This window comes from Vipera ursinii (assembly GCF_947247035.1).
Source record: "Vipera ursinii genome assembly, chromosome: Z".
NCBI classification, from domain to species: domain Eukaryota; kingdom Metazoa; phylum Chordata; class Lepidosauria; order Squamata; family Viperidae; genus Vipera; species Vipera ursinii.
The window spans coordinates 117,333,236-117,358,617 of NC_139517.1; the positions used below are offsets into that span (position 1 = coordinate 117,333,236).

The 25,382-nt window shown below is 43.1% G+C and overlaps 1 protein-coding gene across 1 annotated transcript; it reads right to left on the reverse strand.

The window, feature by feature from the left end:
• Positions 1 to 2,717: 2,717 nt before the first annotated feature.
• On the reverse strand, positions 2,718 to 23,793 carry GTPBP4 (GTP binding protein 4). Its single transcript, XM_083378224.1, has 17 exons — positions 23,686 to 23,793; positions 22,324 to 22,494; positions 20,972 to 21,075; positions 20,230 to 20,366; positions 19,330 to 19,430; positions 18,897 to 18,989; positions 17,922 to 18,113; positions 17,750 to 17,815; positions 16,815 to 16,904; positions 13,612 to 13,722; positions 12,036 to 12,113; positions 11,576 to 11,627; positions 10,853 to 10,953; positions 10,232 to 10,429; positions 4,023 to 4,088; positions 3,380 to 3,523; positions 2,718 to 2,937 (listed from the first exon to the last, which is right to left on the reverse strand). The coding sequence occupies exons 1-17, from the start codon at positions 23,731 to 23,733 to the stop codon at positions 2,785 to 2,787; spliced, it is 1,905 nt and encodes a 634-aa protein (XP_083234350.1). The 5' UTR covers positions 23,734 to 23,793; the 3' UTR covers positions 2,718 to 2,784.
• Between the last annotated feature and the right edge of the window lie 1,589 nt (positions 23,794 to 25,382).

Consider the following 25,382-nt stretch of genomic DNA (forward strand, 5'->3'; position numbering starts at 1 on the left):
TTGCATTAACGTCTGCAGCGATGAAATGCTTTGAAAGACTGGTTCTCCAACATCTTGGGACATGCCTCCCACCGGACTTTGACAAACATCAGTTTGCCTACAGGGGAATAGGTAGAAAGACGATGCCATAGCTACTGCCCTACACTGTAGCAAGCCATCTAAAGAAACCTGGAAGTTATGTCAGGATGCTTTTCATTGACTATAGCTCGGCTTTCAATACTATTCTGCCAAGCATCCTTATTGAAAAGCTGACTGACTTGAATTGCCCTCCATCTGTGATTGGATTAAAGACTTTCTGAGGGACTGGCTACAAACGGTCGGGTCTGTTTCATCCACCCCCTAAAGCTTTGTGCGGGCTTGCCACAGGGCTGCATGCTTAGCCCCTACTTGTATTCAGTATACACATATGATTGTGTATCGTCCAACCCATCCACTGTGATCATTAAGTTCGCAGATGATACCACCGTAGTGGGTCTTACTACAGGTGGAGATGAAACAGCGTACAGGAGGGAGGTACAAAAACTATCCTTATGTTGTTTAGAGAACAACTTGCACCTGAACATCGGCAAGACAAAGGAGATGGTGCTAGACTTTTGGAGGAAAAGAGAGGAACCTGCCCCACTTTACATGGGGGGGGCTGTGTGGAGAGAGTCTCCTTTAAATTTCTGGGAGTCTACCTCTGTGAAGATAATACCTGGAAAGTCTAATACAACCCAGGTGGCCAGAAAGGCCCAACAGAGACTCCACTTCCTCAGGGTCTTGCAGAAGAACAGGGTAGAACAACAGCTAATGACCTTCTTTTACCGGTCTACTATAGAGCGTCCTCTCGCACTGTATTGTGGTTTGGTATGCTGGCCTGACAGCCGTGGATAGGAAGATATTACAGAGGGTGGTGAGCACAGCACAAAACATCGTGGGCTGTCCCCGACACCACTGGATGACATCGCTAGGGCTCGCTGCCTTGGAAGAGAGGAAAATTCTCAGGGACAACTCACACCCTAGTCGGTACCTCTTTACTCTCCTACCATTGGGTAGGAAATATAGAAGTATAGCCAGCCGTACCAACAGGCTAAAGAATAGCTTCTATCCATGGGCTGTTAGGCTCTTGAACAGGAAATAACTTTATGTGTGATTGACTTGAAGGGATGGGGTGGATCCAGTGGGTTAGGACGCTGAGCTTGTCGATCAGAAGGTCGGCAGTTTCGTGGGTCGAATCCCGAGTGCCGCATAGCAGTGTGAGCACGTTACTTGTCCCAGCTTCTGCCAACTAGTAGTTCGAAAGCACGTAAAAATGCAACTAGAAAAATAGGGACCACTCTGGTGGGAAGGTAACAGCGTTCCGTGCACCTTTGGCGTCTAGTGATGCCAGCCACATGACCATGGAGACGTCCTCGGACATCTTTGAAACGGAGATGAGCACTGGTCCGTAGAGTCGGAAACGACTAGCACACATGTGCGGGGGAACCTTTGATTGACTTGCGAGGCTGGTGTGTTGTGCAATTCGCTCACACGGTGTAACAAGATGGTGGGTTTGTTGTCACAGTGGTGGGGAGGGGGGGCACAAAGAGAGGCTCAGCCAATCTCACTGTATACATGTTGTACTTTAATAAAGGTTCATTCATTTCTTGAGTTGCACTTCCAGATCCTCCAAGGAAGAGAGGAACAACTACACATTGGACCTACTTCAAATGGCTTGTCATGGTCCCAGTAATCTATTTTGAGAGTTCTACATGAATTGTTTTAAGGGTGTCAGTTTTATAATATAAAAGGGATTAACCAGTTGATTAACTATAATATCACTTTTACTTTTTGAAATTTCTAATTGTTATATAGAATTTTTTCTTGCAGCTAGCATAGTATTTTCAATCACCTGCCTAGAAGAGATGTGCATAATACAGTGGTTTTCCGTCTTTCTTCCCTCCCTCAAGAATTTAATGGTTAAAATGCAGCATCTATCTTCTCAGTTGCTTCCATTCTCTTCCTCCCCTCTCCCCTTCGACTGTTAATCAGTTCCAACTGTGTGTGTCTATTTCACTAGCCTCAAGAAACAAACTCCCAGCATGGCTACCCAGGAGCCTATTTCTACAACCACCATCACTTTCCAGTGCCTCTTTTTTGCCACACTGCTGCTGCAAATATACACATATACCGTTATCACCACCACCCTTGGCTGATGTTTATATTCCAGCTGTGTATCTATTTCACTAGCCTTAGGAATAATCTTGGAGCATGGATATCCAGTTGCCCATTCCTACCACGTCTTCCCAGTGCGCCTCTCCTTTACCACATTGCTGCTGCAAATATACATCATGGTCAATCCCCTTATTTGGGGCTCTTAACACCCTTAGAAACATTTCTACCTTGGAACGATTGTATTTCATTTAACAAACCAGGTTAAAATGTCTTTTCCTTCCCCAGCAGACCAAAATTTCAATATAAAGCTATCCCAAAGCCAGCTGTTCTGTGCATGAGCCCACTTTGCATACCCATAATTTAAGGGGTGTTTTTTTTTTTATCCAGTCAGACCATAATCCACTGAATGTCTGACTTGGTTTGGGTAAGCTCTTTGCCCCTGAACCAGAATTGCTGCTCTTGAGTTGCGGTTTCTTAAGGAAACTACGTTCCTCAATCACATGACGGAATAACCCAAGATAGCAGTTTTGAAAATTAGACCTGTAACCGTTAAAAGTTATTTTAAAGAAAAATGAAAAGCCAAATTTCAATGCATGGAATTTATTTATTTGTGTCAACATAGAGACTTTTTTCTTCTTCTTAAGAGTTGCTTCATCTTCGATTGGTTGAGCCAGCTTTTCTCTTCCCAGAAAACAAGTGTTTGGGCTTCAGGTCAAAGACAGTTCTATCCGCCTCGCCTTTCTTACCCAACTTATTCATCTTCCTTTGAGCATTCTTCATCATGGTTTTAGCCTTCTTCACCATCTATAAAAATAACATATGCAAGTATAAAGGTGCACATCCCACACACTATGAATTTAAATATTACATAACCACAAATTGTTCTCCACATACGTGGAGCTTCAGTTCCCATAAAAAAAAACTGCAATTACAAAAGCCCAACACATGGAAATAGCCAGCTTTGAAACAATATTAAGAATAATATGCACATCATAAATAACCTGGCTGATTAATTTTCTACATAATTCACTAAATAATTTTTTTAAAGGAACAATCTCAAAATAGAAAGTAATTGGATATTTCAATACTATACATCCATTACAATGTTACAGAAGTGACTGCATAAATTCATTAGTTTATGTAGCATTTGCTGTAACAAATTCTAATTGCTAATTAGACTAGCACAAAACAAGCACATGCAATAGTCTGGAATAAACAGGGATAATTTAATAAAACCAAGACATACCTTTGCATCACGAAGGCCAGAGACATCACGAGGGGTACGAGAGCTGCTGCGGCTTAAAGGCATAGAGGATGGTGGTTCAGAATCCTCTCGCTTACGTTTGCGGGTAACACTGCGTGATCTTCTTTCCTGGGCTAAATAATGTACCTGAATATTTGCAGATAAAAGAATCTAATCAGAGTCCTTAATAGGTTAATCAGATCCCCTGGTGCAACCTGGTGTTCCACTAAAATTCTTATAGCAGCTGAGAACCTACAAAGTGTACTAAACTCCTCTGCTATCCATTAAACACTCCATGTTTCTAATGAACAGAAGAAAACTTGGGTGTTTTAACAATGGCCAGCAGAGCATAAATGAAAAATGTTCTTCCTGCCATTTATGAGAGAAAGCCACCAACTACAGTCCATATTCAACAGACAGACCTGCTATTTTAAAACCAATGTTGACCTTATGGTTCAGGCACCAGGCTAGAAACCAGGAAACAAGAGTTCTAGTCCCACCTTAGGCTTTGGGCCAATTATTCTCAAACCACCCCACTTCAAAAAATAGGAAGATATGTTGCCAAGTGCAAGTCAACTCCATTTTTTATTATAGGTGCACCAATGATATAGAAGGGTAAAAAATAAGCAAAAAAAGCACATCTTACCTCAGTTCTGCTGGTGACATCAAGTCCCAGATTTGTCATCTCCTGCTCAAGGGTCTTCTGTTGAATCTAAAGTCAGAAGGAAAGATTGATTGATGTATGTATGTATGTATGTATGTGACTTATATGCCGCCCTATCTCCCGAAGGACTCAGGGCGGCTAACAACAATAAAAAACAACAATACAAAAATTAAAAAAGAATTAAATAACAGCCCCAAAATAAAATAACTACAGTTAAAAATTAAAACATATTTAAAAACCCATCATCAATCCAGGTCAGCCTGATGGAAGGAAAAAGTTTTGAGGTCGCGGCGAAAGGACCGGAGGTCCGGGGCCATCCGAAGCTCAAGAGGGAGTGGTTCCAGAGGGCTGGTGCTCCCACAGAGAAGGCCCTCCCCCTGGGGGTTGCCAGCCGACATTGTCTGGCCGACGGCACCCTGAGGAGGCCCTCTCTGTGTGAGCGCACTGGGCGATGGGAAGTCATCCCCGGTAGCAGACAGTCCTGCAACTATCCCGGGCCTACGCCATGTAGGGCTTTAAAGGTAAGTACCAGCACCTTAAATCTTGCCCGGAAGACAACTGGTAGCCAATGCAGCTCACGCAGGAGGGGTGTAATATGCCTCACGCAGGAGGGGTGTAATATGGGAGTATCGGGATGCTCCCATCACTACCCGCGCGGCCGCATTCTGCACTAGCTGAAGCCTCCGGGTGGTCTTCAAGGGCAGCCCCATGTAGAGAGCATTGCAGTAATCTATCCGAGAGGTAGCGAGTGCATGAGTGACCGTACGTAGGGCATCTCGGTCCAGATAGGGGCACAACTGGTGCACCAGGCAAACCTGGTCAAATGCCCCCCTGGCCACGACTCCAATATGATCTTCAAAACTGAGTTGTGAGTCCAGGAGGACGCCTAAATTGCGCGCCCTATCAACGGGAGGCAACACCTCTCCCCCCATAACCAAAGATGGAACCTCTTGGACAAGTCGAGATGCCGGTACATAAAGCCACTCAGTCTTGGCCGGGTTGAGCTGAAGCCTGTTCTTCCCCATCCAAATCCGTACCGCTTCCAGGCAACGGGACATCACATCAAGGGCATCACTGGCTTGGTTCGGAGTGGAGATAAAGAGCTGAGTATCATCGGCATATTGATGATACCTCACCCCAAAACCACGGATGATCTCACCCAGCGGCTTCATATAGATGTTGAACAGGAGGGGCGAGAGCACCGACCCCTGAGGCACCCCACAATTAAGGGGCCTAGGGGTTGACCTCTGCCCTCCTGTCAACACCGTCTGCGAGCGGCCCGAGAGGTAGGAAGAGAACCACCGTAAAATGGTGCCTCCCACTCCCAACCCCGCAAGACGTCGCAGCAAGATACTATGGTCGATGGTATCAAAAGCCGCTGAGAGATCTAAAAGGACCAGGACAGAGGAATAACCCCTGCCCGCCAGAGATCATCCACCAGTGCGACCAATGCCATCTCCGTGCTGTACCCAGGCCTGAAACCCGATTGGTATGGATGCAGATACTCAGTTTCCTCCAGGACCAAAGGGAGCTGCCGTGCCACCACGCTCTCAACAACCTTCGCAAGAAAGCGAAGGTTGGAGACAGGACGAAAGTTGTTTAAAATAGCTGGATCCAAGGCAGGTTTCTTGAGGAGGGGCCTTACCACTGCCTCCTTCAAGGCGGCAGGAAAGCACCCCTCACTCAAGGAAGCATTGATAACTGCCAGGAGCCAGCCTCGTGTAACCTCCCGGGCCGCATAAACCAGCCAGGAGGGACACGGGTCCAACAAACACGTGGCAGCACTTAATTTCCCCATGAAAATTTCCACTTCATTATCATTATCAGAAGTTATTTTATCCATGCCCAAAGCCAGCGGGCCCAGAGAGCTAACTCAAGCCCCATTGGCCTTTAAGCACACAATGAGTGTAATACACGGTTCCTTCTCAGGAATTTTTCCCAGGTCTACTACTACAAGTTGTAAGCCCCAATGCTAAAGAACAGCCATAGGCTGCTTCTAGTGGCTTTACCTCCACAAAGTAAAAATGAAACCACTGACCCTCTCACAATACCTTCAATCCACCAGTAAGGTGACTTCACATTGACTCCACAAAGAATGAAGTCCAACTCCACCACACACAAAGCCTCTTTGCTGATCTATTTTTATAGCTGTTCATTATTGCTAGGATGAAGTCTTAAAGGGGAAGGGTACCATAGCCCAGGTGCTAGCTAATTTTCAGCCACCCTGTCTTCTCACACTCAGTGGCTCCTACAATTTGAATCTTCTAGTCCAGGGGTGTGAAACTCGCGACGTCACGTCACAGTTTTGCCGTTGCTGGCAATGGGGTGGGCACAGCTTCTCCATGGCACATCCGGCCTGCAGGCCAGCAGTTTGACATCCCTGTTCTAGATGTATCACTAGGGAACAGCCCTAAATTTCTCAAAAGCAAGGGACAGCAGCACCGCTGTTTGAGATGAGAAATCAACATCTCCCATTTCTCTTTTGCTAATCCATATCTGGAAAAGTTTTGAATTTTTACCAGTTAAAGTTTGGGTACACAGGCAGCAGGCAAAGGTGGCCAAATGGCTATTCTTTGAACTGTAGCACGGAAATCACACAACGTTTGGTGTAGTGGTTAAGGTACCAGGCTAGAAAGCAAAAGACCGTGACTATGCAGATTGTCAACCATCCAAGTCATGGTTGTCCCAAAGGTGTTTTTTCAAAAGGCAACTGGACATTCTTGGTTCTTTCCTTGAAAACATTTTGGACAACCATTTGTCTGAAATGGTATAGGGTTTCCTGCCTGAGCACGGGGTTGGACTAGAAGACCTCCAAGACCCCTTCCACCTCTATCCTTCTATTCTGAAAGTTCTTCGGTTCTTTTTGTGCACATTGCCAGGACAAAAACCAAGAAAACCTAGTTTTTCCTAAAGGTTAAACTGGTTAGATTTTAGAAGAAAGACTGCCATGTCTGCAGGCCTGTAAATTAGGGAAGTAAACATAAACCACAATTCTTCTGTACTTAAAACATGGTTACATCTTGTTTTTGAATTCTTTGCAAAATTAAGAATTTTGTCACTTAAAAAAAGATAGCAAATGTAGGAGGATGTTCCTATTTATTTATTCATTCATTGACTTTTATCCCACCTTTATTATTTTTACAAATAACTCAAGGCAGCAAATATACCCAACATATCTTCCTTCTTCTCCTATTTTCCTTACAACATCTTTGAGGTAAGTTGGGCTGAAGAGTGACTGGCCTAGGGCAGGGGTGTCAAACTCAATTTCATTGAGGGCCGCATTAGCATTGCGGTTGCCCTCAGGGGGCCGGGTGGGTATGGCCAGGGTGGGCGTGGCCTACTGGGTGGGCATGGCTAGAGTACATATGGCCTACTGGGTGGGCGTGGCCAGCTCTACATTGTTTGCATCAAGGGTGCCTATGGGGGCCTGGGCAGGAGTGGGACAGATCTGAGGGTCTCTGGCAGGAGGAGGGTCTCTGGGCCAGGGCCAAGGCAGTGGGGGCCGTTCCCTCCCTGTTTCCAGGATGGCTTCGCGGGCCGCATGAAACCACTTTGCGGGCCGGATCTGGCCCCCGGGCCTTGTGTTTGACATGTCTGGCCTAGGGTCACTCAGATGCCTTTCCTAGCTAAGTCAGGGCTTGAACTTGTGACGTCTGCTTTTCCCAAAGGCAACGGGGTTTTCCCGCCTTAAAATGTTTCACTTCTCGTGCAAGAAGCTTCTTCAGTTCTTCCAAGCTCTGACTTAGCCAGGAAAGCCAGCTGGCTGGCTTTGGGCCAGTCATTCTCTTTCAGCCCCCCTCACAGGGTTATTTTAAGGAAAACAGGAGGACAAAAGTAGGTTGGATATGTTTTCTGCCTTATGAATTTTGTTAATTAATTAAAAGAGACAGCAAATCTAGGAAGTTGTACTATTGAACAATCTCCAAATTTGCTCTTTTTAATTAACAAAATTCTTAACTTTGCAAAGAATTCAAAAATAGAATGTAACCATGTTTGAAATGCAGAAGAATTGTAGGTAAAAATGTTTGAACTGGAAAAGAATTATTCACCTTTCCTAATTTGTAGGCCTCTAGATATGGTGGTCTTCCTACTGAAATCTCTAACCAGCTTAATGTATAGGGAAAACTGGATGAATTAGTCATTTATTTAAAACACTCCTATCTAAATGCTTGTGTAGCTGATAGTGATCACTATAAATACACTGGAGTTAGATGGACTACAGGGAATCCTCAACTTACAACAATTGAGTACAAAGTTTCTGATGCTAGGCAAGACAGGTGTTAAGTGAATGTTATTTGAATCACTAATGATTCACTTAACAACTATGGAAAGGTATTTATAGCCTTTCTTGCCATAGTAAAGTAAATCATTGCAATCATTAAGTTAATCGGTCATTAAGTGAATCTGGCTTACCCCATTGACTTTGCTGGTTGGAAGCTGGCTGGGAACGTCATAAAGGGTGATTACATGATCTCCAGGACAGTGCAACTGTCACAAATACAGGTAGCCCTCAACTTTCAACAATTTGTTTTAGTTTAGTTAAACTGAAGTCACTGAAAAAAGTGACATGATCTTTTGTCACATAACTATAGGATCCCCATGATCCTATGATCAAAATCCAGATGCTTGGCAACTGGTTCATATTTATGACAGTTGCAGTGTCCCGGGGTCATGTGGTCACCTTTTGCAACCTTCAGACAAGCAAAGTCAATGGGGAAGCCAGATTCGCTTAACTGCAGGGATTTGCTTAACAACTGGAGCAAGATGGGGCAAACTCACTTAACAACTATCTCACATAGCAGAAGACATTTTGGGCTCAATTGTGGTCATAAGTTGAGGACTACCTACATATGCCAGTTGCCAAGTTTCTGAATTTTCTTCACATGATTTTGGGGAGGTTGTAATGGTTTAAGTGTGAAAAGAGGTCATAAGTCACTTTTTCAGTACTGCTGTAACGTTGGTGTGATTGCCGTCAAAGTCAAAGGCTCTCCAGAATCTGCTGAACATTATTTGCCTTCAGGGGATGTTTTCCTTCTGTTGACAGGCTCCTGAGGCCTACTGAACGCTGCTCTGGGTCACAAGAGACCTTTGTTCTCGAAGCGGCTTTGGAGAATGCTTTTCTACACCCTGCAGAGCCTCTGAAAACTGTGTGAAAGCACACCCGCATTCTGGCCTGACTTTCAGAGGCTCCAGAGGCCACTGGAGCAGAGCACAGCTACCTTGCGTGGCTTCCACAGGCTACACAAGAACACAGCCCATTCTCACCCGGCCTCCACAGCGTCTCCAAATCACGAAAGAATGCTATCAAGAATAGTTGTCAGGAGCGGCATACACACTGGCTTGTCGACTCTGACACATGTCAAAGCTTCCCCTTCACTGAATTAAGCAATGCCATCTTTTGGAGCTCCAGAAGTACAGCAGTCCTGCCCTGCAGCATCAGATTCTCCTAGCAATCTGAATCCCTTCCCCACCATTGTTCAGAAGAGTGACGAAGACCTGGCTCCTCATCCAGGCCTTTGACAAGGGAGAGCAAGACCCTTCACTGCATTTACTTGCTGTCTTATATTGATTTTATTGTAATTTCTTTGATTGTGGTGATCTGCCAAGAGTGATTGGGGTCAGGCAACTCTCGGCAATCAATTATTACCATGGAAAAGAGTGGCAGATCCTTGAGGATCTCCTTTTGGGGTGCTGATTGTTAAGAGACTGATTCTGTGACACACAGATCTCTTACTGCTAAGCTTGTAAGCCACCCTGAGTCTTCGGAGAAGGGCGGGATATAAATGGAATTTAAAAAAATGTTTTAAATGGGGATGGAAATCAATAAATATAATGATCCAACCACAACATGTGATTCACACATCACTCTATACCAGGGTTGCTAAACCTTTTGCCAACCTATGTCCCTTTAGTGTAACCTTCATGTTGTACACACCTCCTTCAAAAACCCTAGCACAAAAATGAATACAAATAAACAATGAAAGCAATACATTTAATGATCACTGCAAATGAAAGGTTGTAAAATTGGTGAAATGGATGGACTCTATTATGATTGTAACTTGAGGACTACCTGACCACCTTTAAAATATTTGCTGGAGTCCCCTTATTTCTTTCCCAGCCCAACTTCCTTCTGCCCAAGACAAGCGCACTCACACCCCACCGGATTCTCACCCAAGTATCTTCATACTTGCCTTTTTAGCTGTTCTAGGCATCCTGGGCCCGTGTATGTTTTTCTCCTTTGACTCCAAGATCTTCAGTTTCTTCTTCTCACGAATTTGCTGGGCCAACTGCCTGATCCCCATCATTTCTTCATCTTCGCTTTCTGAATCACTTTTGTATTCTCCAGCTGCTTCCCTTAGCTCCTCTTCTTTCTCCAGCTGTTCCAATTTCTAGAAAGATGCCACACTCAATACGTTAGAAATTGATTTCTATTGTGCACTTCCTTATAGACCCCCATTGCCTTTCAGATAACACACAGTAAATTCTCCCTTCCTGTGCCAAGCTAGAGAGCCGATGGGATTTATTTCACATAGAAAGACTATCTGTGGCGACACAAATTTAAATATGATTTTAGCATAGCTTAAATTGCATAGTTGTTTCAAGGACTGGTTTGAGCTCACAACTGTCCCAAAGTGATTACACAATGCATTTGGAGCATAAAGCAGAACTGGGAAGAGAAAGTTTTGAATTTGAAACCATTTGCACAACACCATGAAGAAAAATAAGAAATCTGTGCTTATAAATCTACGGTCAGTATCAGAACATCTACATTTTTTTTCATCTAATATACGATCAGTAGTTTTATTACTTACTTTCATGATGTCTGGGTCAATGTAATCAGCTATGTTATGACCTTCCCAAATCTCAGGTATTACATCATATTTTTCAGATGGATTCATCAGATCCCAATATTCTAAATCAGGGAGAAAATTAAGGAGTTTTATTTGTGCAATTCTAAAACTCCTGCAATTTTATTCAGTTGATAGCCATTTAATAAGAAAAGCTCGTTCTAAAGCAGACATGTCAAACTCACGAAGTCACGTGACATCGCACAACATATCAGGACGGTTTTGCCACTGCCAGCAATGTGATGGGCCCCTGTTCTAAAGTAATAAATTACATGCTGGTAATAAGTTACACATAATGGAGCTCTTAAACTTATTTGTTTCAATTGACAACATTCCTTAAATTCTGAAGAATATCAAAATTAGATAAAAGTATAGATTTGAAATACATGCTTGAACTATATAGTCTAAATTGCCGATAGAATAGAATTCTACATTAGTCAGTGGTAATTTCCACCTATAACCTGGTACCATTCTTAACAGCATATGAAAAAGGGAATGGATCTTAGTGATAAAAGTGATATAGGCCTAGTAATTATGAGGCTTACCATAGCCTGTGTGGTTTCTTTTAATTTGTTTCTGCTTTAGGTATTTACAAATAAATAATAATCTAACACAGCAATCTGTTGTGTAAGGCTGCAACCTGAATCCAGCTGAATTGTTTAACAGGAAGATAGCCTTGATACTTACTCTTAAGATCCAAAATATAGTCATCTCCCATTTCCATTTCCAAGTCTTTCTCCTGCAGCAAAGATGCATCATTAGAAAGAGTTTCACAAAACCACAAAAAAAATTGCATAAAGGGCCAGATTAGTCTGGTGGTTACAGCATTAGGCTAGTAACTGGGAGATTGTGAATTCTAGTCCCTGCTTTAAGCATGAAATTCGGCTGGGTGACTTTGGGCCAATCATCAGAAGACTGTGAGTTCTAGTCCTGCCTTCAGCATAAAAGCCTAAGGTTGGATGACTTTGAGTCAGTCATTCTGTCTCTCACCCCAGCTTATCTGACAGGATTGTTGTTGTTGTGGAAAGGAGATATTAGAAATGTTCTCTATGTTGAGCTGTTTTTTTTAAAAAAAATAGAGGTGCAAAATAAAATAATTATTTCTTTTATACCCTTCAAATGTGGAAATCTTTCCTAAGATACTTACCAATTTCTTTTTCGGGCCGTCAACTTCCATGTACTTCCTGCGCATCAAGGCTCCTTCCGGAATAAAAGGGGGCCTTTCCTAAGAGACAGAAATTCGATCGCTGCAGTCAGCCCTCCCACGCCCTGACATCTGCCTCACTGGCCAGCTTCTGCTGCTGCCACCACTTGCCACTGCTTGCCCAGCCTGTTTTGCTGGCAGACGCCTTCAGGAGAGGCCTCTGCAGCCAAGAAACGGGCTCCGGACTGACATGCATGGCATCCCCCGGCCTCCGTTTCATCATCAGAAGCCTTCAGGAGAGGCTCTGCAGCCAAGAAACAGGCTCCGGATTGACACGCGTGGCACCCCCAGCCTCTATTTTGCCATCAGAGGCCTTCAGAAAGTCCTCTGCAGCCAAGAAACAGGCTCCGGATTGACACGCATGGCACCCCCGGCCTCTGTTTCATCATCAGAAGCCTTCAGGAGGCCTCTGCAGCCAAGAAACGGGCTCCGGATTGACACGTGTGGCACCCCCGTGTCCCGTTTTGCCATCAGAGTCCTTCAGAAAGGCCTCTGCAACCAAGAAACAAGCTCTAGAAGGCCTCTGACAGAAAAACAGTGGGCCGGCGAGGCACGTACCAGGGCGTGAGAAACTGGCTGCAACTGTCCTAAAGTAAGTGGGTGCAGGGTGAGTGGGGCAGTTCCACACCCCATTTGTGCCCTAGCTTGATTTTTACCAGTACACCTCACCCCCATCTTGGGCAACCAGGTGCGATGGACTGGATGGGGTCTTCAGTAGGGCTTATTTTTGTGGCAGGGCTTATATTGGGCGCATGTGTAAAAATCAAGCTAGGGCTTATTTTTGGAGTTATGTCTTATTTTGGGGAAAACACGGTGTGCATAAGGTTCGTGGGTCCCCAACCCCCAGGTCACGCCTCATCAGGAACCTGGCCACATAAGCAGCAGGCAAGCACACAAAGCTACATTTGCACGAGTGTGGGCACTCCCCCTCCCCACCCCCCACCGACTGCCCCTGCCAGTCCGCAGCCAGAAAGGTTGGGGACCATTGTATTATTTTTTATTTATTTTTATTTTAATTCCATTTATATCCCGCCCTTCTCCGAAGACTCAGGGCGGCTTACAAGCTTAGCAGTAGCCTTCATTCTATGTATATGCCTGCTTATTAGGGCTTTCACACACACCCCAAGCGGCATTATTACAAAGTCAGCTTAATTGCCCCCAACAATCTGGGTCCTCATTTTACCTACCTCGGAAGGATGGAAGGCTGAGTCAACCTTGAGCCTGGTGGGACTCGAACCTGCACTAATTGCAGGCAGCTGGTGTTACTTAAGGAGGCATTAGCCCACTGCTGGGGAGAACATCATTATTCTTTTTTTTCAGTCTGTAAGCTGACAAATATTCAGGGTTTTTTTCCCCAAGGCATAAAAGATCCACCCACCCCAATGCCTTTAACTGGAAATCCTTGCAGGAAATTCTGCCAGATCTGGTCTGAATATACCTAGAGGGCATGAACGTAGGAAAACTGGTGGGTACATACGTAAGAGGTAATGAGATACAATCACACACACAGACACCACACCTTGTTGTCCCTTTTTGTTGGAAGAGCTAAATGTAGCCTGTTCAGTACATCATTCACTTTGTTTCCTTTCATTTTGGTGCCAACGCGATGGGCCAACAATCTGTCACAAGCCTGAAAATAACAAAATATTAATTCAAGAAATCTTGAACTTAGGCGCAAAGCATTAACATTGATCCAGACATCCAGACAATCCTCGATTTATAACCAGGGGCGCATGATCGTTCAGTTAACAGTAGAAACTCCACCCCCAAAAGCTACATACAAGCCAGTTCTAAAATTGTGGTTTCTGCCTCCCTGAAGCATATGACCACATTTTGGACACCTACCAATCGTTGGCTGATTACTGGTTTTACTTCCAGTTTCTGGAAAAGAACAGCCTATAGCAGGGGCCCCAACCTATGGTCCATGGCCCAGTACCAGGCTGTGGACTCTTGGCCACAGGGCCCCAGGAATAGGTGGCGAGCACCCCCAACTCACAGTAGCACCGCTGCATGGATGCTAGCGGCCCCATTTGTGCATGCAAGGGGAAGCTAGCACCAACGCCAGCGTCACATGGGCACTAGCGGGTTGTGTATGCGCACGCGTGCCAACAGCCTGCCTGTGCATGCACACAGGCACCAGCATGCACGCCATGGGTGCACATGACTTGCTTGCACATGCATGGGCCATCATTGTGCATGCGCCCATTTGTGCATGCGTGCCCGTTTCGCTTCTGCTCCCTTTCCTTCTGAGCTGCCAAGCCAGAAAGTTTGGGGAGCTCTGCCCTAGAACTATCGATGGACTTGTTAAAAAACTGCAGCATCTCCTAAACAATGCTGGGCAACTGGTTCATATTTATGACATTCGCAGTGTCCTGGGGCCATGTGATCCACTTTTGTGACCTTCTGACAAACAAAGTCAATGGGGAAGCCAGATTCACTTAGTAACCATGTTACTAACGCAGTGATTCATTTAACAACTGCAGCAAGAAAGGTCATAAAATGGGGCAAAACTCACTTTTTGTTTCACTTAGCAACAGAAATTTTTAGCTCAATTGTGGTCGATAAGTCAAAGACTACCTGTACTTTCTAATGACCAGATGAAGAAAAATATTTTCCCCACTCTGGAGTCTGATGATGAATTGCTGCAAGCAATTTCCAGCAATTGATACATAGAAGATATTGATTTTTTATTTTTTTTAAAAAAGAGAACTTTTTTGATGAAACACAATGATATGGGAAAGTGCATCATACAAGCCCATAAATAGGTATGTGTGAATGTATGTATATGTGTTTGTGTGTGTATAGGTAGGCAGGTACGTAGGTAGGTGGATGGATGGATATAGATATAGATAGATGATAGATAGATAGATAGATAGATAGATAGATAGATAGATAGATAGATACAGTGGGACAAAAAAGTATTTAGTCAGCCACCAATTGTGCAAGTTCTCCCATTTAAAAAGATGAGAGAGGCCTGTAATTTTCATCATAGGTATACCTCAACTATGAGAGACAAAATGGGGGGAAAGAATCCAGGAAATCACATTGTAGGATTTCTAACAAATTTATTTGCAAATTATGGTGGAAAATAAATATTTGGTCAATAACAAAAGTTCATCTCAATACTTTGTTATATACCCTTTGTTGGCAATGACAGAGGTCAAACGTTTTCTGTAAGTCTTCACAAGGTTTGCACACACTGTTGCTGGTATTTTGGCCCATTCCTCCATGCAGATCTCGTCTAGAGCAGTGATGTTTTGGGGCTGTCGCTGGGCAACACGGACTTTCAACTCCCTCCAAAGGTTTTCTATGGGGTTGAGATCTGGAGACTGGCTAGGCCGCTCCAGGACCTTGAAATGCTTCTTATGAAGCCACTCCTTCGTTGCCCGGGTGGTGTGTTTGGGATCATTGTCATGCTGAAAGACCCAGCCACGTTTCATCTTCAATGCCCTTTCTGATGGAAGAAGGTTTTCACTCAAAATCTCACGATACATGGCCCCATTCATTCTTTTCTTTACACGGATCAGTCGTCCTGGTCCCTTTGCAGAAAAACAGCCCCAAAGCATGATGTTTCCACCCCCATGCTTCACAGTAGGTATTGTGTTCTTTGGATGCAACTCAGCATTCTTTCTCCTCCAAACACGAGTTGAGTTTTTACCAAAAAGTTCTACTTTGGTTTCATCTGACCATATGACATTCTCCCAATCCTGTTCTGGATCATCCAAATGCTCTCTAGCAAACTTCAGACGGGCCCAGACATGTACTGGCTTAAGCAGGGGGACACGTCTGGCACTGCAGGATTTGAGTCCCTGGCGGCATAGTGTGTTACTGATGGTAGCCTTTGTTACTTTGGTCCCAGTTCTCTGCAGGTTATTCACTAGGTCCCCCCGTGTGGTTCTGGGATTTTTGCTCACCGTTCTTGTGATCATTTTGACCCCATGGGGTGAGATCTTGCGTGGAGCCCCAGAACGAGGGAGATTATCAGTGGTCTTGTATGTCTTCCATTTTCTAATAATTGCTCCCACAGTTGATTTCTTCACACCAAGCTAATTGCCTATTGCAGATTCAGTCTTCCCAGCATGGTGCAGGTCTACAATTTTGTTTCTGGTGTCCTTCGACAGCTCTTTGGTCTTGGCCATAGTGGAGTTTGAAGTATGACTGTTTGAGGTTGTGGACTGGTGTCTTTTATACTGATAACAAGTTCCATTCATACAGGTAACGAGTGGAAGACAGAGGAGCCTCTTAAAGAAGTTACAGGTCTGTGAGAGCCAGAAATCTTGCTTGTTTGTAGGTGACCAAATACTTATTTTACCAAGGAATGTACAAATTAATTCATTAGAAATCCTACAATGTGATTTCCTGTATTCTTTCCCCCCATCTTGTCTCTCATAGTTGAGGAGAACTTGCACAACTGGTGGCTGACTAAATACTTTTTTGTCCCACTGTAGATAGATAAGATAGATAGACAGACAGACAGACAGACAGATAGATAGCAGAAGAGAAAACTAGCATTAGCATCTGCTGCAAACATCAGAAAAAGGGAAAGCAAGTAGAACACCGCATCTGATTAGCAGGAGGATTACATGACAGCGTCAAGATCAAGCAAAAAACTGTTTTTGTTTTTCTAATGCAATATTTTAAAGCAAGCTGCAAAATAGTCTTTGGAGAAGCAGAAGTGGATTGAAACCAATGTAGATATTTAATATACATATATACACTCACTTCAGTTTTAACCTGAATGACACCTTCTTCTGTCATAGTGCTTGTCTCAATCACAGGAAGTCCATCAGCTTCTAATTCAGCAAACATTTTCTGAAAGATGATAAAAGAAAAGCATTTGTTAAAATTAACTATGTGCACACAAATCTCCAAAGTATGCAAATCACTGTTTTATCACTGGTATTTGAGTACAGAGCAACCTCAAAGCTGTACACTTGTATACAGGAAGTTGTATGTGTCCGTGTCTGCATATAAACATATTTTTTCGATATATCGGTTTAATTAACAATATTTCCATGATAAAGGGGGGGAAGACTTTTGGTACATACAATCTGAAACAAGACTGGTTATAAGGAAAGGTTAAGAGTGGGTGTTATTATTTCATATTCCATTAATGTAATAAAATATGAATATTTCAGTATTTGGGTAGATATTTGCAAGATGAACTCTGCTAATCAGCAGAGAAAGATGCAGAATGGGAGGGGAGAATAGGAGGAGGAAGGTATATTTGATATGTTCACCACCTTGAATTATTTGTAAAGTAACAAAGGACGGATATAAATAAATTGAAAGGGAGAGACAATCAGCTGCTACCTGAAAAGTACAGAAAGTTGCAATGAAGGGACTGTTCAGCTAGAGAGCAACAAAATAGGTATAATTACTGAGTGATTGATGCCTAGGCTGCAATAGTAATTGGGAACGCAAATGGTATCTGCTTTTTAAAAAATGTAATGTATAAGGATACCTTAAAGAGTTAAGGATAAGAGTCCAGCATGGACTCTTGTGCAGACCTCAGTGATTTGGGAGTGAGACACTCAAACCACCATAAAAGAAAAAAAAATGCAACAGTACCCAGATTAAAAATAGTAATCATGGTAGCCAACCAGGACATGAGCATGCATTTAGCTGTGTAATCATCACTTCTGGAAACTACTCACCCGATTCTCATCTGAAAGTTCAGAAATCCTTTTCACATCACATTTATTGGCTACAATAATTAGAGGCTAAAATAAAACAGAGAAAGAAAACCACACATTGTATAAGCCCGTTTGGGTTTTCTAACAAAAAACAAGAAGCTTTAAAACCTAAAGGGGTAAAACCCCCAAACACCTTGTTGGCAAACAATGGCTTAATATTCTCAAAAAGCGCCAGCTGTTCTTCCAAGCTATGGCCACACTGTTCTGATATATCCATGACATAGAGCACAGCAGACCGGAGATGGGCAAGTGCGGTTATGGCCTGCATCTCGATGGTGTTTCTATTTTCCAAAGGATGATCCAAAATACCAGGAGTATCTACGACCTGCAATGAAACAGACAAAAATTAAGGGAGCTGGTCCAACAAACAAAAACAAAATAAAGCAAAGTAAAATAGAGAGCCCCGTCTGAGAAACCATCTCAAATGAAAGTAGGGGCATTAACAATGTGATTTACAACAGGGGTCCCCAACCCCCAGTCTGTTTGACCAGCATCGGGCCGCAGCATGCCAAAAACTGGGCCATGCAAACAAGTGAAGCCCCCATGCACAGCATGAAGGCAGCACGCGAAACCGCGCCTCTCCAGTTCACGGAAAAACCTCTATCCACGGAACCTGACTCTGGTATCCAAAAGTTTGGGGGCCACTGATTTACAACACAGATAGTAGTTGACTTACAACAGTTCATTTAGTGACCATTCAAAGTTATAATGAAAAAAGTGACTTGTGACCATTTTTCACACTTAAGACCCTTGCGGGATCCCCACATTTATATCAGATTTCAGGTGCTTAGCACCTGGCATGTATTTATGACGGTTGCATCATCCCGGGGTCATGTGATTCACCTTTTGCAGCCTTCCGACAAGGAAAGTCACTAGGGAACTCAGATTCACTTAACAACTGTGTTACTTAAAACTGCAGTGATTCACTTAACAAAAAATCAGGATGAAATCAGGATGAAAATCAATATCAAGTAAATAGTAACAATAATTTAAATAATTTAAATCCTAAGCAAAGATCCCAGAAACCTGAGTTTCCAAGATGCTGCAGGCAAAAAAAACTACCTTAAATAGGAACAATTAACTGATTTAACTAAGCAATAGCCTTTACCTGCCAACGCAAATATTTGTAATCCATGTGTCCCACAAACAGAGATTTTGTGGTAAATGCATACGGCTGCACATCTACATCGGCTCGTGTTACCTAAAACATAAAAGGGTCTTATTCATGAAACAATTCCTGTTCTGAATCCCAACCATCAATTAGAATCATGAGAAATGTTCCTAAACTGGGGTAAAACAGAATAAAAATATTTTGTCAGAAGACAGGAAAATGGAGATTATATCTTACAAAAAGGTTAAGATGTAAAACTATTATTAACAGCTCTAACATGTATTTTCTCAGAGTTTAGGGAACGATATATCAATAGGACCAACTAAGCCTGAAATTCTAAATACAGTGCTAAGAAATTACTTGCGTTTACTCAGTGCTCATTATTACATGCCGATTTAGTGCGACTCTGCTGCAAAGCATATCTACAAACCTTATTTATGAAGCTTGATTTCCCAACGTTGGGGTATCCACACAGCAGGAGAGTTCGTGTATTAGGATCAACAGTTGGCAATCGTGATAAATGCTGCCGCACTGGAATTTTTTTAAAGGGACACATAAGTATTGTTTAGATACGTAATATTGTAGTTTGATTTTGGTATGTAGCACATTGTATGAATTCAGCCATCAGAGTACTAAATATTCACTCATTTGTTATGGTTTTAAATTATGCTTTAGCAGCATGACATTTTAGATTAACCCACTCAAATGTATTCAGTTGTCCCATTTCATATTTGAAAGGACCGCTGGGCAGCTTAAAGAATAAAACTGCAATACAAAAGGAAAACAATTCCTCAACCCCAGCAACAACTATTGGACAAGCCCCTTGATGGTGTCCATATCACACTAAAGTCTCCAGGCCTGTTGGCAGAACCATATCTTCAGAGCTTTGAGAAAGAGTGTCAATGTGGGAGCTTATCTCTATAGGGATGATGTTCCATAGGAGAAGGCACACCCCCCCCTTTTTTTCTTCTTGGTCCCACTAGGGGAGACCCGTAGCCATTGAGTAGGGAGGAACATCTGGTGGAACCATGAAAAAGGGCCTTTTTGATGGTAGCCTCTTCTCTATGGAACACCATTCCCGCAAGGTATGGTTGCTCCCCTCCACTGTTGATTTTCCAAAGAACCCTAAAAACATGGTTTTGTCAGCAAGCCTAGAGATCACAAATGGAGATAGAGCCAATTAAGTGATTTGTATTGTTGCTGCCATGGGGGATGGAGTGGAATGGGACCTTTCAAATGTTGTAAGCTGCCCAGAATCTCCTATGTGGGGATTAGACAGCCATATAAATTTGTTCAATAAATAAATAGTAAATTTCTACCCTTGACATACCTTGTTCCAAATATTCCAGACTCTGCTTCTGTCTTTTGATTATGGTACACATCCGCCCCAAGGCTGCACGCTTCAGTTGTTTGCATCGATAGAGGGAATCCCCATATTTCATCAAACGCACGTAATCTTTCGCAACACTAGATCACAAAACCAGGTATCAAATGTATATTCTATTAGCTAGGACAATGTTTATTAACTGTGTTTCCATTTTATTTCAGTTAACAGCACACTGAGGACACGGAGTAGAAGGAACAAAGAAAGATAGCTAGAACAGAATATTAAAACTCATTTCATCTGTCACAATAAATCATAATATATTTTGACTTTGATTTCATTTTTTTTCCTGGGCTCAAATATGCCAATTTCATTTTTTTCCTGAACTCAGTGTTTCTCAGTCTTTAAGATGGATGGAATTCAACTCCCAGAATTCCCTAGCCAGTCTTGAAATTGCTAAGATAAACATTGCCAATTACTCTTTATTCACTAAGTCATAATTCAGCAAATCATTATTTAGTATGACATGTGTTGGAACTGCAAGTTGAGAGACCAAAGTCCTATCTCCACTTGAGTATAGAATTTACTGGGTGATTTCAGGCCGTTCTCTCCCTCCCCGCTGCACACAACTATTGCTATAAAAAATAAATTGACTGCGGAATCCTTCATGTCATCAGGTGAGCTTCCAGAAGTAAGATGGGATATAAATATAACACATTTAAATATGTACATAGTGAAATTCTCTTACTTGTCAATCAGATTTTTGGCAATATTTATTTGCCCCAAAGCTAGCTTGTAATGATCTTTATCATAGAGTACATTCATCAAATCTGCATAAAAGGGGTGAATATCCTGAAATAAACAAAAATAGAGTATCAATGATATATTTGATAATTTATCAATAAAATACACATAATTCCATTTAATTTTTAATTAGATTATATATTAATACTCTAATCTATAGAGATTTAGAGTAAAACCATCTCCAGGACTAAAAACAATGTATAAAAAAGCAAAAAAAAACCCAAAGCATTACAATTATAATCAATTCTGGGAGTTGAAGTCCACAAGTCATAAAAGGGCCATGTTTGAAGACCTCTGGACTAAACAAACATCCCTACATACTATAATAGGCACCCTTGTGATAACAGTTCCCCACCCCAAACACATTAGAATAACCAGGTCTCAAAGAGTTGGTCTTGAGGACTTTCAGCCAGGATTCAAAGGTTTGCAAAGCTAATTCTATGAAAACCCAAGGAAAATATGAGGAAAGCTCAAAAAGTAATTTATGACATGGATAGCAGCTGCTTTTTAAAAAGGTAGATCAATCAATCCAGATTTATCTAATAATATATGTTTCAAGAATGACAAATTAATTCACTGTTATTTGTTTTGCTAGGAACTGCGTAAGTAAAGTGTGGTTATATTTTCAGAGAATACCAGAACCCAACCAGTCAGTCCTTTGTAAGTACAATGACAAATTAATAATAGCATCCATAGAGCATTTTAACACGTTCATTAAATAAGATCCACTGACGTCTACTAAATACCCCCCACCCTCCCATCATAAAAGTTTAAGATTCCTTCTCATCAAACTCAACTCCTAATGGCTTGATAGCAGTACAGAAATGTTTTAGCACTATCTTAGTCCCCATACTTCTAAAATACAAGCAGTCCTCAACTTATGGTCACGACTGAGCCTAAAATTTCTGTTGCTAAGTGAGACATTTGTTAAGTGAGTTTTGCCCCATTTCATAACCTTTCTTGCCACAGTTGTTAAGTGAATCTGGCTTCTGCATTGACTTTGCTTAGCAAAAGGTTGCAAAAGGTGATCATGTGACTTCAAGACACCGCAACTGTCATAAATGAGTCAGTTGCCAAGCGTCTGAATTTTGATCACATCACCATGGGAACACTGCAATGGTTGTAAGGGTGAAAAATGGTCACAAGTCACTTTTTTCAGTGCTGTTGTGACTTTGAATGGTCACTAAATGACCCTGTAGTTAAGTCTAAGACCACATGTATACAAGCTTTCTCCAAAAAACAACATATAACTGCATTTATGTAATGAACATATGTTTCAGTTGAAAAGTCACTTACATCAAGCTTTGGGAAATCCATAATTATTTGAGTAAGCCTGTCATGATAATTTTGTTGAGTATATTTTACTTTTCTCATGTAGAAATGACGAATTCTGTGAATTTGATAATGCTTATGAATGACTGTAGGAGTCTTTCGCTGGGTCTTGGACAATGTTAAATCAATGAAGTCCTGCAAATAAAGAACAGATAACAACTGATGAAAAAGTAGCAACAGCAATTTTAAACTATATTAAAAAAAATTATTAGCTCCAAAGAGAAGAAATGTGTATCAATCCTGTCCAATCTCTGAGACAGGGAATTAAAACTATGAACCATTACGATAGGTATTCTAAAAAATAACTATGAATCTAGTCTATATTTGTTGTTGTTCAGTCACTAAGTCAGGGGTCCCCAATCCCCATCCACGGACCAGCACCGCTCCTTGACATGCCAGCAAACAAGCAAAGCTCTCTATGATCCGTGGAAAAACCTCTCTCCGTGGAACCAGTCCTTGGTGCCCAAAAAGTTGGGGGACCCTGAAATAAGTCATGTCTAACTCTTCGCAATCCCATGGACCACAGCAGCAGAGAAAACTCAGCATTTTCGTGCGACTGCTGATAAAAACAGGATCGCCAACGTCCAATAACGGATATGGCACAAGAAGATAGCACACCAGCCGCCCCCCCATCGCCCTCTATCTCCATTTGCCCAATTCGTGTTCATTGTGTCAATGACATTAACCATCTCATCGTCTTGCGCTTCTCCTATTGCCTTCAATCTTTCCCAACATCAGGGTCTTTTCCAATGAGTCCTCAATTGGTGGCCAAAATATTTTGAGCTTCAGCTTCCTTCCAAAGAACAGCCAGGATTGATTTCCTTTAGGATTGCCTGGTTTGATTCTCCTTGCAGTCCAAGGGATTCTCAAGTGTCTTCTCCAGCACAATTCGAAAGCAAATTACACACACACACACACACACACAGGATAATTACTATCCTTGCCAGTATTATGGCATATCAATAATTATATTGTATTTTTAAAATTCACCCCAATCCCTTTCCTGTACCTTACATATTTATTCCCTTATTTTAGAATACATACTATCTGCACTTCTTCTAGCTTCAATGAACTCTATACCAACCAGGAGGGCTTTGAATTCAATCGGCCCGTCTATCGCGGCAAGTAAAGCCGCATTCGCCTTGAACTAAAACACTGACCACAGGCAGGTCTTCAACAGGTAAAGCTTTCTCGGGCTAAGGGCTAAGCGGAGCAGCTCCGGCCTCTTCCTGAGCCACGTGGGCTCCCCAGGTCGGCAGAGCCCGGCGGATCGCGCCTGTATCGGCGGGGCAGAGGGAGCAGGGAATGGAGCGGATCGGGCCTTACCTTCGCGGACGGAACCACCATAATCTTCTTGAAGTTGTAGAGCGCCATGGCGGCCGCGCGATCGCCCGGTGCCCGCCCGGTTCGAAAAGGCAGAACAGCACGGGGCAACGGGACTTCCGGGGAAGAGAAGCTCTCGCGAGAGTTGCAACCGGAAAAAGCCCGGCGTTGCATCGATTTCCTCTCGATCCCCGTAAAGGGTGTCACGTGACCGAAGAACTGTTGTGGCGTTCTATATACGCCTGGGCCAAATGTAAGCCGTATGCAAAATCTCAGTATTGAGAGTTGTGGGGTTGGGAGAGAGAGGTGGAGAACAAGCGTTCCATGATTTCAAATGAGGGCAACAACCCACATCTTCCGTAGTCTGGGAAATCCGTTGATGTTGCAGAATGGCTACTCCCTATTTTTAGTAGGTCTATATGTTTAGCTGGTAGAGGACAGGAAGGTGGTAGAGGACAGGAAGGCCTGGAGGAACATTGTCCATAGGGTCGCGATGGGTCGGACACGACTTCGTAGCTAACAACAACAACATATGTCTAGCCTTGTGTTGTTGTTTTTTTTTTTTTTACCACAGAGTAGAAAGTCACTTTCGACTATTAAAAGTATTGTGCGACACCAAGTGGCTGGATGTGGAGCTGCAGTTTCTTCTTCCCACTCCGTAACAGTCGGCCGAGGAATTCAGCAAAACAGCTTAATCGTTGTGACTTAAAGCCACCGCGAGATGGCAGCGGACATACAAAACCCTCTGTTAATTCATGATTCACCTCTAATGGTCGTCTGTCCCTTGCTGCCCAGATGTGATGTCGGGGCAACCTGCTATCTGAGGTTTTTTACGACTCATGGACTTCAACTCCCAGAATTCCTCAGCCAGGCACGTTGGCTGAGGAATTCTTGGAGTTGAAGTCCATGAGTCATAAAAGGGCCGAGTCTGAAGACCCCTTGTGCTATCTGTTTTGGATTGGGCGCTGTTTAAGGAAGTTCAGGATGTTCCTCCCCAACTGGCACTCCCCAGGCTACAGTTTGTAGCAGCCTGTTAGGAAAAAAAGAGGAAATGATGGGCATTGCACAATGTCTCAAATCAGTCTGCAGCCTCAGTAGGGAAAAGGTGCCATTACACTCCTACAGGCTTACACATCCAAGAACCACACTGGACCAAAAGAATATCAGTACGCGGTGGCTCAATGGGTTAGGACGCTGAGCTTGTAGATCAGAAGGTCGGCAGTTTGGCGGGTTGAATCCCAACTGCCGCGTAGCAGAGTGAGCGCCTGTTACTCGTCCCAGCTTCTGCCAACCTAGCAGTTCAAAAGCACGTAAAAATGCAAGTAGAAAAATAGAGACCACTATGGTGGAAAGGTAACAGCATTCCGTGCACCTTTGGCGTCTAGTCATGCCGGCCACATGACCACGGAGACGTCCTTGGACAAGCGCTGGCTCTTCGGCTTTGAAACGGAGATGAACACTGGCCCCTAGAGTCGGAAATGACTAGCACGCATGTGCGGGGGAACCTTTACCTTTAGCTGTAACACGGGCCAAGTGCTTCAAAAAGTTCCAGTCAGGTATCTCTGAGGAAAGCAGATCTCCAGATTCTTGTGTAGCCAAGACCACATGGCCACAGAGGAAAGATGCCCAGAATATGGAGGGGTTTGCCCAGCACAAGCTGATATGGCCAAGAAGAGCCAGTCTCATCCCATCTTCTGATC

Excerpts from the sequence above, each read along its gene's own strand:
- GTPBP4 (XM_083378224.1), bottom strand. The coding sequence starts at position 23,733 with ATGGCGCTCTACAACTTCAAGAAGATTATGGTGGTTCCGTCCGCGAAG. Across the intron at positions 21,076-22,323 it reads TGGATTTCCCAAAGCTTGAT|GATATTCACCCCTTTTATGC; the intron begins GTAAGTGACTTT and ends TGTTTATTTCAG. Across the intron at positions 2,938-3,379 it reads CTGGCCTTCGTGATGCAAAG|ATGGTGAAGAAGGCTAAAAC; the intron begins GTATGTCTTGGT and ends TTATTTTTATAG.